Genomic DNA, 14,856 nt, shown 5'->3' with positions numbered 1-14,856 from the left:
ATCAAAGTCTGGTAATTATATTTCTGTCCTTCGTTGAATACATAATCAAAGTAAAGTAATAAGAAAGGGGGGAGGGGAAGAAAAGAAACGAAAAGTGTGCTGTACCGATTTCAGAAATCAGCAATTATAATATTTATGATAGCAGGTTGCATTCAAAAGTGGTAAGGGAAAGCTTAATGGCGTGGTCTTACAGACAATTATCAGTATCTGTCTCGTGTATTTTAAAACTACAATTAATGACCTTTGGTTCCTTTTAATCTTACGTTTTTCCTGAGACCTTGTAAGCGCGTGGCTTGCTCGCTCCGCCCCTTTGCCGTAAAAGACGTTTGGTAAATATGTTTGATTGTGAAAGAGGACATATCACCACCATTGACTCGACCCACCAGTAATTGTCACGTGCCATATTGACATTAAATCGAAACACAATCTCCTGCCAAATGCATGACTTCGTGAAAATTGATTCACTTTTGCGACGTCACGGTTATTGAACGCGATAACATTTATACAGACCCGAAAATATATACTCCATGTACATCGTAGCACCCACAGTCACTCTCCACCGAACAGTCTCGCAGACAAGACGCATCATTCTAGCAGTAAGAACCTGGTAAGTTAATTATGCTCGTAAAATATTTTTAAAAATTATAATAATTTGATACAACATTGGCTTACTATATTCAAGTCATGTATTGTTTCTTTGTTTATTTTATTTTAGCACGGTGGCATACTTCAGCCAATGGCTGTTCTTCAGCAATCAGTACAGCAAATAATCTTGTCTAAAAATTAATTGTTACTTATTGCTGGCATTTGATTTTTAACTTTAAAGGTTAAGAGTAAGACTATTTTGAGGTAACTGATTTTTAGGCTATTTTTGTACAATTTCACAACGGAGCTAATAAACTCTGGTCCGAATAACGGTTGTTCGAATATTGCAATTTCCATTTTTGTTATGGGGATTGGGGCGGTATCCTTGGGCTCCCCGACTCGCAGGACCATACGTCTTTGTGGCTAATTGGCCTAGATGTTTTCTTTTTTTCTTCCCATATCCATATTTAATTGCGAAATGTAACGTGTCTATATCATTTTTCCCGGGGGAGGGGACAAGTGTGCTGACAAACTAAAAAGGATTGACAATTTTAGTAACAGAATATCAACTGCCGAATATTTAAGCTATCCACAAATTTTACAGATATCCGTAATTAGATTAGGGCAACTATCGCTCCCACCCCCTCCACCCGCACACCGGAGAAAGCTAGAGGGGGGGGGGGGGTGCTTTCAGAGGGAGGGAACATGCATGCGCGTACCGTAAATAACACTGAGTGGGGGGGGGGGGACTTTGAGTTAAGCGTGTAAGTTATAGAAGGATAATACTGAAAGACAGTGTGACCTCTATAAAGATATGACAAGGATCAGGAAACAAACTACAGAGATCGATATAACCAGGGCCGTTTTCCTGACATTTTACTTGACCTATTTTGTCAAAAACTACTACTAGAGTGTATGATATTATTCGAAACCCAGCCTAGCTGGTGAGGGTTTTAGTTTGGTTTTTCGTTTCTTCATATTTCATTATACTTCGTGCATAACAGCAATTAACACTTGTCACCTTGCTGTTATTTATCAATTAAAAGCAATCTAACAAAAAAATTGCACTGTTTTGTTTTGTTACTTAGGCCTAAAACATTGTGAAGTCATGTTCCACGCAAACACACATCATTTGAATTAGCTTTTTAATTTTTTTTCTCACTTTCCCTCTCTTTCTCCTTGCTTTTCCTCTACCTATCTATCCATCTCTTTTTCTTTTTCTTCCATCATTTGTTTCTTTCTTTATTTCATTTTCTCTGTCTGCATCCCTTCCCGCCCGCCTCTCTTCCTCTCTCCCTCTTCCTTCTCCTCCTCCTCCTCTTCCCCTCTCCAGATCACCATCCAAAATGGCACCTGCAAATCCTCTTATCCGTGACAAATCTTACATTGGAGGTGCATGGGTACCTGCCAAGTCAGGAGCGACCTTTGCAGTGACCAACCCTGCAACAGGTGAATTGATAGCTAACGTGACGGACAGTGGTGCTGCGGACACTGACCGTGCCATCGACGTCGCTCATACAGCCTTCAAGACATGGAAGAAGACCACCGCAACGGTATCAAAAAAATGCTTTCCCCCTCAAATTTTCATTATTACAAATTAAATGTGAAATACTCGATGATAAGCCAGTTATGAATTTCAGCATACGTTGCTTTAATTTAATAGTTGAAGGCTCGTTTCTAAAAGTCTAGAGTCGACCTTAGAGCAAGCTAGGTAATAGGCCTGAGGCTTCATTTCGTCGCCGTAGGCCGTTGTCTCAACGTTTAAACGTTGAAGTAACATTTCTTTTCAACATTGTATGCCATTATCTCAACGTCAAAATTTTGCAAGAACGTTAAAAGAAAGTTTAGTAGACCGTTATTTCAATGTCTGAAGGTTTGAATGACGGATTCAAGAGCCTGCTACTTTTGTACGCCGTTATATCGTTAAAACAATATTTACTTCTCCCACGAATGGTCAAGTATGTCTAAAATGCAATGTCACTGTTAACTTATGAATATTTCTTGTGCAAATACGGCCTAAGTAAATGCAGCAATACAGAGTCAATATCAACGAATGGTCAAGTATGTCTAATATGCAATGTCACTGTCAACGTATGAAAATTTCATCGTGCAAACAAGGCCTAAGTAAATACATCAATACAGAGTCAATATCAACGTTTAATTGTGCTGTATGCAATTATGACCAACGTGTATAGTTTTTCTCATATGTGCTTAGAATTACTTAATATTCTGATATCTTTGAAAGCAGGGGCGCCGACCCATCTCCAGGATGGGGGGGGGGGGGGGTGTCGCAATTCTTATTACTCAGAAGGATGTTATACCTAGTTTAATTTCGAAATTGGAAAAAGAATTGATAGTACAGCGGATAAGCTCCCAATATAATGAAAATTGTGCACTTTTTGAGAAAAGCATGAAACTTCTAGCATAGTTAGTTTAGACCATAAGATTTATTTTCAGATGTGGAGGGAAGTCAGATTTGACCTCTGATGACCCTGAGAGGTCAAATCCAAAATGGCCGCTATTCCTCATGGTCTAATGTACAAACACACTTAACTTTTGAACCAAATAGTCCAGAAAAACATTTAAGGTGTCATTTCAAACTAACTTGGGGATGCCAATTCATTTGGTAATACTTTTGAGATCGCTTGAAATTAGGGTTTTGCATTTAGGTCAAGGTCATGGTCAAAATTGACTAAAAAATAGCAAGTTTTGAATGGTTACAAAAAGTTTTCCCATTTATTTGTCATTTGTTCTCTCCTATGTTCTCAAATTTCTTTAGGAATTTACGCACCTTAATCCCTTTCAGTGAGTTTATGTCACATTTTGATTTGACCTCTGATGACCCTGAGAGGTCAAATAAAAAATGGCCGCCAGTCCGCCGCATGGTCTAACACGCTTAACTCATGAACCAAATAGTCCAGAAAAGCGTTTAAGGTGTCATTTTCAACTAACCTGGGGATGCCAATTCATTTTGGTAATAATTTTGAGATCGCCAGAACTCAGGGCTTTGCATTTAGGTCAAGGTCAAGGTCAAAATTGATTAAAACATAGCAAGTTTTGAATAGTTACAAAATGTTTTCCCATTTTTTTGTCCCCTTATGTTCTCAAATTTCTTTAGGAGTGGTTCCCCTGCATAGTCACCCACCTTAATCCCTTTCAGTTAGTTTATTTCACATTTCGATTTATACCTCTGATGACCCTAAGAGGTCAAATAAGAAATGGCGCCAGTCCGCAGCATGGTCTAATAATTGTACAAACACGCTTAACTCTTGAACCAAATAGTCCAGCAAAACGTTTAAGGTGTCATTTCCCACTAACTTTGGGATGCCAATTCAATTGGTAATACTTTTTAGTACACCAGAACTCAGGGCTTTTGCATTAAGTCAAGGTAAAAGTTTTGAATGTTTACAAAAAGTTTTCCCATTTTTTTGTCCCCTTATGTTCTCAAATTTCTTTAGGAGTGGTTCCCCTGCATAGTCTCCATCGTAATCAGTTAGTTTATTTCACTAATTATAGCACCAAACCATTATTTGTCTTGTAACTGACCATTTGCATATAGCATGGTCAGTGGGCAGCTAGCAGCGCTCAAAATACACGGGGGCGGTGGGCGATTCGCCCCCGTGAGCTACATAATCGCCCCCGTCAGGTTGCTCACGGGGGCGATTGCAAAATTAAAAATCGCCCCGGTGAAATTATAAAATAAAGATTATCTTTTCTGTTATAACTTTAACACAATATTGAGTTTCAATTTTCAAACCTTAAACCAATGAAATGGAACTAAGATTAGCGTGCAAGATTTCTCGTTTTATGAGTAGGCCTATTATTACCGATTCGGCTCGCAGTGCAGTGCCGCCGTCAGCAGTGGTTATAGGCCTACTGCGCCTTTAGTAGCGGTGCGTGTGCACGCTGCCGCGCCGTGCCTGCTGGAGCTGGAGGCGATCGCGCAAGGGCAGAAACATGGTCATGGCCTGGAGAAGTTTTTCGTTGTCAGCAAAATAATGAACCTCGACCAGTAAATCAATATTAGGGACTTTTAGATTTGCACGATGAGAACGTGGACTGCAACGTGTGACCTCCTTTTAAGGCACGGTCAGTGCTTAAAAGGACGTCACATAAATGTGACTGCCAGTGCCTTAAGGACGTAACACGTCCAAGTCCACGTCCACGCAAATCTAAAAGTCCCTTTTGAGGAGAAGAGGAAGACCAAAATGTCGTGGAATGATATGGTAACATGGGCAGATCTACGGGGGGGGGGGGGGGGTTAGGGGGTTTAACCCCCTCCTCCCACCCCGGCCCTCTTGTGCTGCCAAGTGAAAATGTGATATTAAAGGGGGGAGGGGGGTGCTGGAGAGGAGGACTACTAATCTATTTTATTTTTTTCAGGGGGCGGGGGGAAGTGAAGCGCCATTTTAGCATGACTTTCTTTTTAACTCTTACTTTCACCTATCTCAGATAATCCTAAGTTTTTGGTTGCTGCTTTATATGTAGTTGATAATGGATGATTAAAATAAAGAGAGAGAGAGAGAGAGAGAGAGAGAGAACCACCATCATTTTGCAATGGTTCAGGTTTCGTGTAATGTACATTTGAAACCATTTCTTAGCGTCTCAACCCTAAAAAAATAGCAAAACTATTTTTGAGGAAAAGCATTATACTGAATTAAATAAAGAATAATAGCTTTATATTGGATCATACTAATACTGATACGGGCTAAAGACAATGTGGTATTTGTATAGAGGTATTCCAAAATGACATTCTGATAATCAACATTTGTTCTGGTATCATAATGTATATACGCATAATACAACTGATCTTTATGATTTCTTAACGTGACATAGCTTCTTCTCCCTCTGCAAACAAAACAGAAAACAAGGTTATTTAATAAAAGGACCATGCGACAAATAATCATTGTGATTCAAATTGATGCAAGGATTTTTTTGAATAAGCAATGCTTTTCACCAGAATCTTCTTTGTAAAAACGACTTTTACAAATCTCAGCCATGCAATTCTGCCACTGTGCTGTAAGATCACTTTGGCCCGAATTCACAAAGCAAGGTTTGAGCTCAGACCAAGGTTTGAGCTCAAACCTCCTTTTGTTTCGCCAAACCTCCTTTTGTTCTTTACAAACCAGGTTTGTAAAAAATGCGTAAAACGCGTCATATGACGTACGAAAACCTTGGTCTGAGCTCAAACCTCCTTTGTGAATTCGGGCCTTTGAGATTAGGAGAAGTGTATTATGTAATGGGTATTTCAAATTGAATGGAACGTCTCAACTCAGTAAGCATGGCTGAGATTTGTAAAAGTTGTTTTTACAAAGAAGATTCGGGTGAATAGCAGTGCTTATTCAAACAAATATTCGCATCAATTTTAATCACAATCATTATTTGTCGCTTAATCCCTTTTAATGACCTTGTTTTCTTTTTCGTTTGCAAGGGGAGAAGAAGATATGTCACGTTAAAGACATCATAAAGATCAGTGTTGTATGCGTATATATTATATACACAGGCCAGTAACAGCTATGTAGCTTGTAAATTTGTAAGAGGGAAAATGCTGATTGAAATGATAATGAAAAAATAGCAAATAATTGAGGAGTATCATAGGTACCAATTCAATGGATATTTGTATAAAAAAAGAGCCCCCGTCAGTAATAAAAGAGCCCCCGTGAGCCTTCTCACGGGGGCTCTTTGTTCTGGCGATATCTTAGTATTACGTAATGAATTGGCATCCCCAAGTTAGTTGGAAATGACACCTTAAACGTTTTTCTAGATTATTTGGTTCAAGTTCACGTTTATACATTAGACCATGCGGACTGGCTGCCATTTTGGATTTGACCTCTCAGGGTCATCAGAGGTCACATCAAACTGTGAAATAAACTAACTGAAAAGGATTAAGGTGGAGGACTCGGCAGGTGAACCATTCCTAAATAAATTTGTGAACAAATGACAAATAAATGAGATTTAACCTTTTGTAACTTTTCAAAACTTGCTATTTTTAGTCAATTTTGACCTTGACCTTGACCTAAATGCAAAACCCTGAGTTCAGGTGATCTCAAAAGTATTACCAAATGAATTGGCATCCCCAAGTTAGTTGGAAATGACACCTTAAACGTTTACTCTGGTGTATTTGGTTCAAAAGTTAAGCGTGTTTGTACATTAGACCATGCGGACAAGCGGCCATTTTGGATTTGACCTCTCAGGGTCATCAGAGGTCAAATCTGACTTCCCTCCACATCTGAAAATAAATCTTATGGTGAAAGCAAACTATGCTGGAAGTTTCATGCTTTTCTCAAAAAGTGCACAATTTTCTTGCTAAGCCGCTGCACTATGACTGAATTTCCTGTTCCTTTGTCAATATCCTGTATGCGCATTGAGCATGCATTATGTGTGTTTTATAATCAGTATCATTTTCAGTATCATCAATATCATTATCATCATTATTTCATCAATGTCTCAGCTTGATCAGTGCTGGTGTTATCTCATTGGCATACTTAGGCCTCATTGTTGTTATTATTATTATAATCCTTATCATTATCATTATTATTATCATCATTATCATGACATCAATACATTATATACGTATTTCTGAAGTCGGGAAGATTATTAGTCCAGACAAGAAGAAAAAGGATTCCTTGATCTTCCGTTTGATGTTTTCCTTTAGTCAACATAACTTCAGGTTTGCCAATAGGACATGAGGTGGCCCTTATCTCTGTCCATCTTTCCTTATCTCAAATATTCATCAACATTTTTCCTGAATACATTTCTGGGATAATTATAGTCGGGTCATTTTATCTATGCTTATCTAAAATATTCATCAACATTTTTCCTGAACACAAACTTTTGGGTCGGTCGCAAAGGGCAATAGAACATCTCTTTTTTTAGGCCTAAGCGGATGAAAGGGGGTGAAGGTCACGGTTCATTGAAAGCCTGCCACCAACGACTCTCTTGAAATAATTATGATAATTTTTTTGAAGCGTTTTTATTATTGTCTTTATTCAAGGAAAGAGCTGCAATCCTCAACCGCTTTGCACAACTGATGGATGAAAACGTAGAAAACCTGGCCAAGATCATCATTGCGGAAAATGTTTGTATAGCTCTGTCTTTGTCTATCTTTTTTAAGTCGACTATTCAATGACGTCTCTCTATTTCGTGTCCTCTCTTTATCTCTCTCTCTCTCTCTCTCTCTCTCTCTCTTTCTCGTATTTCGTTATATCACATATCTATTTACTTACATTGGTGATTTATGGTCGCTCACCTTCTATAGACTGGTATTTTCGTTTACCCTAGAACTACAAAAGAAATTGTTCAACAAATAGAGCAAACATTTGTTGCTTCGAGAAAAAAAAAAGTGAAATTCATGCATATTCAGTAAGTTGAGAGAATGAGAGAGAGAGAGAGAGAGAGAGAGAGAGAGAGAGAGAGAGAGGAGAGGGAGGAGGGGTTGGAGGGAGGATGATGTCAATCATCATTTTTTATGAAGGTTTTATGAACATTTTCTGAAATGTTTACAGGAAATGACAAGTTCTCTTGCTTTGTATTAACTGATTTTCTTTGTTTTTGCCGAATAATAATAATAATAATGATAATAATAACAATACAATCATTTCTTTTAACTTTTAACATCTACCCTCCCTAACATTAATCGAACAATTATAATTCTTCCTATTTACATATTGTATGTCTCATCAATCATGTCAATGTAGGGGAAGAAAATGGCCGAGGCCCAGGTTGAAGCTCAGGGTGCGGCAAGTTGCCTCCGATACTATGCCGAGGAGGCGACAAGGACTACCGGTGACGTCCTGGTGCCCCATGCCAGGGGCAAGAGGGTCCTGGTTATCAGACAACCAGTGGGCGTGGCTGGTCTTATTACCCCTGTAAGTTAAAGATTCTTCTCTAACAAATTGCGTGTGGGTGCAGATCATTGGAGGGTGGTTTTAACGTGGATGGATGGGTAGTGAGTCAATGTACACAGAAAAAACATGAATATACAGCTTAATGCAATGGTGGTAAAGCAGTTTAGACACCGAAAAGGAGAGAGAGAGAGAGAGAGAGAGAGAGAGAGTGAGAGAGAGAGAGAGAGCGAGAGAGTATTCCTTCGAAACGAATGGGGTTCATGAAAAAAGCTCTCGATGTCGTTCTATTTTATCATATGTTCATGAAACTGACTGTCCTCATAGATCTGCTCGAAAGACAACCAGTCATTCCTAATTGTCCTACTTGTCATCATAATTATTTCTTTAAAAACTAAAGTACAACAAGAATACATCTTCGCAAAAGTTAATTTAACTCCCCATTCTGTTTCAGTGGAACTTCCCATTGGAGATGATAACCAGGAAAGCTGGAGCGGCTTTGGCAGTTGGGTGTACCATGGTGATCAAACCGTCAGAAGACACTCCATTGTCTGCTTTAGCTCTCTGTGACGTAAGTAGGATTCAGCATTGAATAATGTCCATTGCGTTCGAGGCGTCATTTTGCTGCTGACGTAGATATACGTCAGTAACTGGCGTGGTTTTTGACGTGCTGCGTTAGAGGGACATCGTACACAAATAGATAATCGAAATGACGTCTCATGTGCAACTGACATAAGAATGATTCGTTACGTTAAAAATGCCTCCCTTCTCCTGGCATAACTTTGCATTATTTTTCCACTAAATAATCTATCAATAATAGATTTTTCGCAATAATAGGATGAGAACATAATACCTCAGTCACACCGATGTGACGGGTACCGAACTAACGTCACACTAAACAAGATGTTACAGTACAACACAATGGCTAAGAATCGGTCGCTATGGAGTCAGTTTGGAGTCGATGCGGCGGTGTGGCCATGAAGTGAGGCTTGCAGCTTAACATGCTAGGCAGAAAATCATAAGAGTTCATGGATGAAGATGTTGTACAATACTGTTATCTTTCTTCTCTAATCTAATAAATGGACCTCCTGTCCTTTCATAGCATTTAATTATTTACTTTTGCTCCGTAGATGGCTAAGAAAGCGGGTGTCCCAGACGGTGTCTTCAACGTCGTACCCTGTTCCCGACCTAACGCTCCAGCTGTGGGCAAGGTCATGTGCGAGAGCCTGCTGGTATCCAAGATATCCTTCACTGGTTCTACAGCCGTAGGAAAGGTTAAGTCATTGACCGATTTATTATTATCATCCATGAAGTATTATGTTTAACTTGGATTACTCGGCTAAAATCACGAGGCTGACAGCCTACAAGACCACGTCATTATTTTGATGATAAAGTTGCTTAACGATTCTATTATCAATTTATTTCAAGTTTATGTTTATTTTTTGTACTCGTCGGCTAAAACCAAGAGACTAACTTGTCCGTCTCGCAGGTTTTCTGACGACCTTTCCGAAGGTTTACGAAACCCACATTCTAGATTCCCGTGAGATATCCGTCTACAAGGATGTTCTCGGAATGACCAGGCTTAGATATGACATTTTCCCACTATTGTAGCTCCACTGTGTAGTTAATTCTATCTGTAATTTAAGCACGACATAAAAAGCATTTCACTCTCCGGAGGAGTAACGTCAGTGAACAATTTGTTTATAAGTTTTCGAATAATTCGCAAACCGTAAGAAAAATTGGATTAGAACTGAATTCCCCTTATTGTTTGCAGGCTATATTTACAATTCTGCTTTTATTTTTCAGATTCTGTTGAGTCAGGCTGCTAGCACCGTCAAGAAGGTCTCCCTGGAGCTAGGAGGAAATTCTCCTCTCATCGTCTTCGATTCAGCAAATCTCGAGGCTGCAGTCATGGGGGCCTTCTTTCTCAGGTTCTACGGCGCGGGCCAGGTAAGCACGAACGTCCATAGCTAATGACGATGAACCGACCACCTCCCTCCCGGCCCCACCCCACCCCCGGACAAAGGTACATTTCTATATATGAAGGGGTCGATGGGATCATGCAAAAAGAAGTTTTAGGGGCAGTGTTCTTAAACTGTCACAAGCCGCAGGCATGCCGACGTCAGTCATTTTCAATGTAGTATTGAAGAAAATGCCAATTGAAGAATGCTCATTCTGATAGTTGATTTTAATTTTTTGTTTTTATTTGTTTTCTTAATGGAAAAGTTCCACTAACTTGTTAGTTTGCAATTAGTCATTTCGATACAATTATTTGAAAACTAAATGGAAGCGGTGTGTCCATTCGCTACAAAATGGGCGCATCCTAACCTCTATACTCCTGAACTAACACGCATGCACCCGAAGGACAAATACTCCTAGGTGACTAAACAAAGACTTTTGTTCCGGAGATGTTTGTCAAGGATGGTAACTGACCTAGAACCAAATAACTGTATATGTATATTTTTTGTTTTAAATATAAATTACATGTAGACAGTTTGAGGAAATGTTCCAGTAGTATTTCGTTCAAACTGCGCCGACGCTAGGTCCAAATCGCGTTAAACTAAGAGAAAGCTTAGCACTCGGTCTAAGTTTCTTTGATACAGTTGACTTTTACCATTAAACTGCGTCGATCAGCCTTCAAAACATTCCAATACAATACAAGACAATAATTATTATCTCATATTCACGCGCTTCACACATCGCAGCCAGTTTAGTCAGTAGACGTGACATCTTCTTGCTTAGCTTGCTAAAGTTTTATTTGCTCGGCATTAATGTTCCAGCGATAACATGACCCTGATGGTCTTTGAGACAGTACAATGATCGCTAACATTGTTGACTTATTTGCTACATTAGGGCATTATTTTTCCTCTAGTAGTGAACTAGGACATTTGGTCCCACTTTACCCGGATACATTTTGTGTATGGAGCGGCAAAGATCTCGCCAGTCGTACGTTAAACAAAGTGAGGCACTTTATGCAACAGGCATTATAGTAACGTACGTTTTTTTTATAATTAGGAATATATGCTGATAACAATGTTATACGACTACCACGTTAAGATTTTCTCTATTCAAATGTTATTGAGCATTTGAATGGTATCAAAGGCAATATTATTGTTACTATAATGATGATTTCTTATTTCAAGCCACGGAATCTCAGGGAAAGCAGTTGTAGAGAATGGAACAAGCTACCGTGATGAAATAAATACATGAAATGAAACGATAGTATATTTTAACTCCTTCTACCTCTACCTCTACCTCTTGACAATCATAATAATGATGTAATCACTACAGGTGTGTGTCAGTGCAAATCGCATCTTGGTGCAAGAAGGCATCTACGATAAGTTCTGTGAGAAGATGAAACAGCATGTATCAGGTATGGTGGTCGGTAATGGGATGGACCCAAAGACGTCGATGGGACCCCTCATCAACCAACGAGGTGTGGAGAAGGTAAACTATAGCAGTGCGACAGTTCAACATTAAAGATAGCAAAATAATAAAAACACATGTAGTTCAAAGTTCTCAGAGACTACAACATGTCCATGTGACAAAAGTAGCCATTAAAGAATATATTCGGTCTGGAAGTAGGCGGTGAAATCACGGAGTATATAATTTAAATGCCTACTCGTGGAAGAAGAAGTAGAAAAAAGCAGACGTACTACTTATAGTGGTGGTTGTAGTATAGATGTTTTATTCCAAAATAGGCGAGGGTGTGAATGATATCCACATGTAGACATCCATACCTAATATAATGGAAAAAACGTTATACTTTACTGGTTAAAAGAATGGAAATGAAAAATATATGTCAAGCACAATCATTCACTTGAATTACCCTCAGACATAGATTACGTGATCAAACAGATACAATTATTTGTAGGTGGAAAGACATGTCCAGGACGCGGTGAAGCAAGGCGCTCGTATCCTGACGGGAGGTAACCGGTCGAAACTAGGAGGGAACTTCTTTGAGCCAACCGTCATCTGCGATGTGCCCACAACTGCACTACCATGTACAGAAGAGACTTTTGGTCCCTTGGCTTCCATAGTCAAGTACGTATCAAAGAATTGAGAAGAATGATGGTTGGTTATTATTAATACTACTAATAATAGTCAATATTTATAATACGCCATGTCTGTCAAAAACGACACTCCTGGCGCAGTTGTGTGGAAATTCTATAGCAGCATACGACCCTCAAGTAATTCAAGAAAGAAAGGAAAATACATATCAGTTAAAGTTTATTGGATGCATTTGGGTAGTTGGGCGTAGTAAATTGCCCCCTCCCTTCCCAGGAATGAAAGGATTAAATGTGTATCCTATCTAGTACGTTAAACCAATGTAATTGACTTGCTCATGAGTATGGTATGGTAGTGCGCCTCTGAGAGAAGAAAGGATGCTACATTTTCATTCTGCTCTTTTAAGTTTTAGATTGGTTGAAATTATTGTGTTTATATATTACAATTCTCTTCATTAAATTTTGCTCAATTTTCATTCAGTAGCTACTATCATAGAGATCAAAGTTGTATATACATTATTGGATGCATAATATAATCTCTCCCGCTCTCTCTCTCTCTCTCTCTCTCTCTCTCTTGTTTTCTCTCTCTCTCTCCCCCCCCCCTGTTTGTACCCAGGTTCAAGACCGAAGAGGAGGCGATCACCATCGCCAATAACACCCGTATGGGACTAGCGGGTTACTTCTATTCCAACGACATGAGTCAGATCTGGCGCGTCGCCGAGGAGATGGAAGTCGGTCAGGTTGGCATCAACGACACTTTCTTCTTCAATAACGCCGCCCCATTTGGAGGTGTCAAGGAGTCTGGTCTGGGTGTGGAAAGTTCCAAGTACGGGCTACACGAGTTCCAGAACATCAAGACCATGGGCTTTGGCCTCCTCTGAGAAGCGTCATCATGAGATGGTGCCGAAGACGATTAGATGCAACAGAATGCCTTGACTGAGCAACTAAAAGAAAATAGGGCCCAGATATTAAAGAAATTGCCTTAGTGATCGTTGGAAAAGGGTTTTTGTGAACACTGTAAATTTACGTAGTCTAAACTCTATTCCATACCCCCCCCCTCTCTCTCTCTCACTCTCTTTTTCTCAGTACCTGTTTGTATATTTAATTACTTTCTAGAGATCTGTCTACAGTAAATTCTGCAACCGAATCAAGTATCAATTGCCCTTGTTTTCTACATTTCCCATTTCCCATGTAATTCATTTGTTATTGGTGTTATATGATCCGCGGATTTCTTGATGTCTTGTCACTCTCTGTACCCAGGAGATTAAATGAGGACCTGGTAGGATGTCAAGAGCCATTAATTACTGTACATAATTATCTGCATTCCTTTTGTAACGTAATTGCGACGTCACAACCACCACGACTCAACTTAAAAAACAATTCGAGTATGAAACAAACTTTCTTATATACGTAATATTACCATGGATATGCGCATGGTCTAAAATGATAAAGGGTATTAAATTCATTCAATGCAATGTTCGAGTTAAGTACATCCTATAGATTCACATTTTGACACTCGATTCGGTACATTAGTTTCCATTGCATGGTGATTACTATAATCATCGATTCTATACTTAATGCTAGTTCTTTTTAGACAAACTCTGATATATGTAAATCAATTATATTGTATATGAATGCAAATGATCAAATTGATTAAAATCAATCTATAGAAAATTAGCACAATTGAGTCCTAAGTCTAAATCATGTAAGTGGCAGGAGGAATAGTTAGGACATGGACCTATGGTTAGGGGTAAGCAAGAAACAGTGAATAGAGAGAGAGAGAGAGAGAGAGGGAGAGGGAGAGGGAGAGAGAGAGAGAGATGGAGAGAGAGAAGAGAGAGAGAAGAGAGAGAGAGAGAGAGAGAGAAAGAGAGAGAGAAAGAAAGAGAGAGAGAAAGACAGAGAGAGAAAAAGAAAGAGAGAGAAAGAAAGAGAGGGAGAAAGAAAGAGAGGGGGAGAAAGAAAGAGAGAGGGGAGAGTTAAAGAGAGAGAGAGAGAGAGAGAGAGAGAGAGGGAGAGGGGAGTAGAGATTCGTATTAAGAGCAATAGGGGCGGAGTGGAGGGTTGGAAAGGAAAGCCACGACTGCTTGAAAGAAAGATAAAGTTAGTGCTGCCGAGACGTTTTTTTCCAATGAGGTATGGCTGCATATTACAACAACAACATCAACAATAACAACACATCAAATTTCCACTATTGACCAATCGTCGCCGTTTTAGTAAAATGGTCTGCATGTAAAGTAAAAGCATATATTGTTGTCTTCAAATCAAAAGGTGCTTTATTTAATCCAATGAGCAATCCAATTTTCTTGAGGCATCATTTGGCATCAAAATGATTATTTCTTTCATAAGCTATTTTATGGTGAAAATTGTATTCTTATAAAATGATATCCCACAAGTACCAAAATCTACTCCACTGCTGG

The 14,856-nt window shown here is 39.2% G+C and overlaps 1 protein-coding gene across 1 annotated transcript; it reads left to right on the top strand.

Annotated features, from left to right (window-relative positions):
* Positions 1-306: 306 nt before the first annotated feature.
* On the top strand, positions 307-14,113 carry LOC115929154 (succinate-semialdehyde dehydrogenase, mitochondrial-like). The gene is made up of 10 exons (XM_030997521.1): positions 307-607; positions 1,919-2,138; positions 7,580-7,663; positions 8,283-8,453; positions 8,884-9,000; positions 9,560-9,703; positions 10,236-10,379; positions 11,721-11,876; positions 12,304-12,473; positions 13,053-14,113. The coding sequence occupies exons 2-10, from the start codon at positions 1,932-1,934 to the stop codon at positions 13,315-13,317; spliced, it is 1,458 nt and encodes a 485-aa protein (XP_030853381.1). The 5' UTR covers positions 307-607; positions 1,919-1,931; the 3' UTR covers positions 13,318-14,113.
* The last annotated feature ends 743 nt before the right edge of the window (positions 14,114-14,856 follow it).

This window comes from Strongylocentrotus purpuratus, unplaced genomic scaffold (assembly GCF_000002235.5).
Source record: "Strongylocentrotus purpuratus isolate Spur 01 unplaced genomic scaffold, Spur_5.0 spur5_contig_858, whole genome shotgun sequence".
NCBI classification, from domain to species: Eukaryota; Metazoa; Echinodermata; class Echinoidea; order Camarodonta; family Strongylocentrotidae; genus Strongylocentrotus; species Strongylocentrotus purpuratus.
Note: the sequence above shows the minus strand (reverse complement) of the source record. Positions and strands in the feature narration are given on the sequence as shown.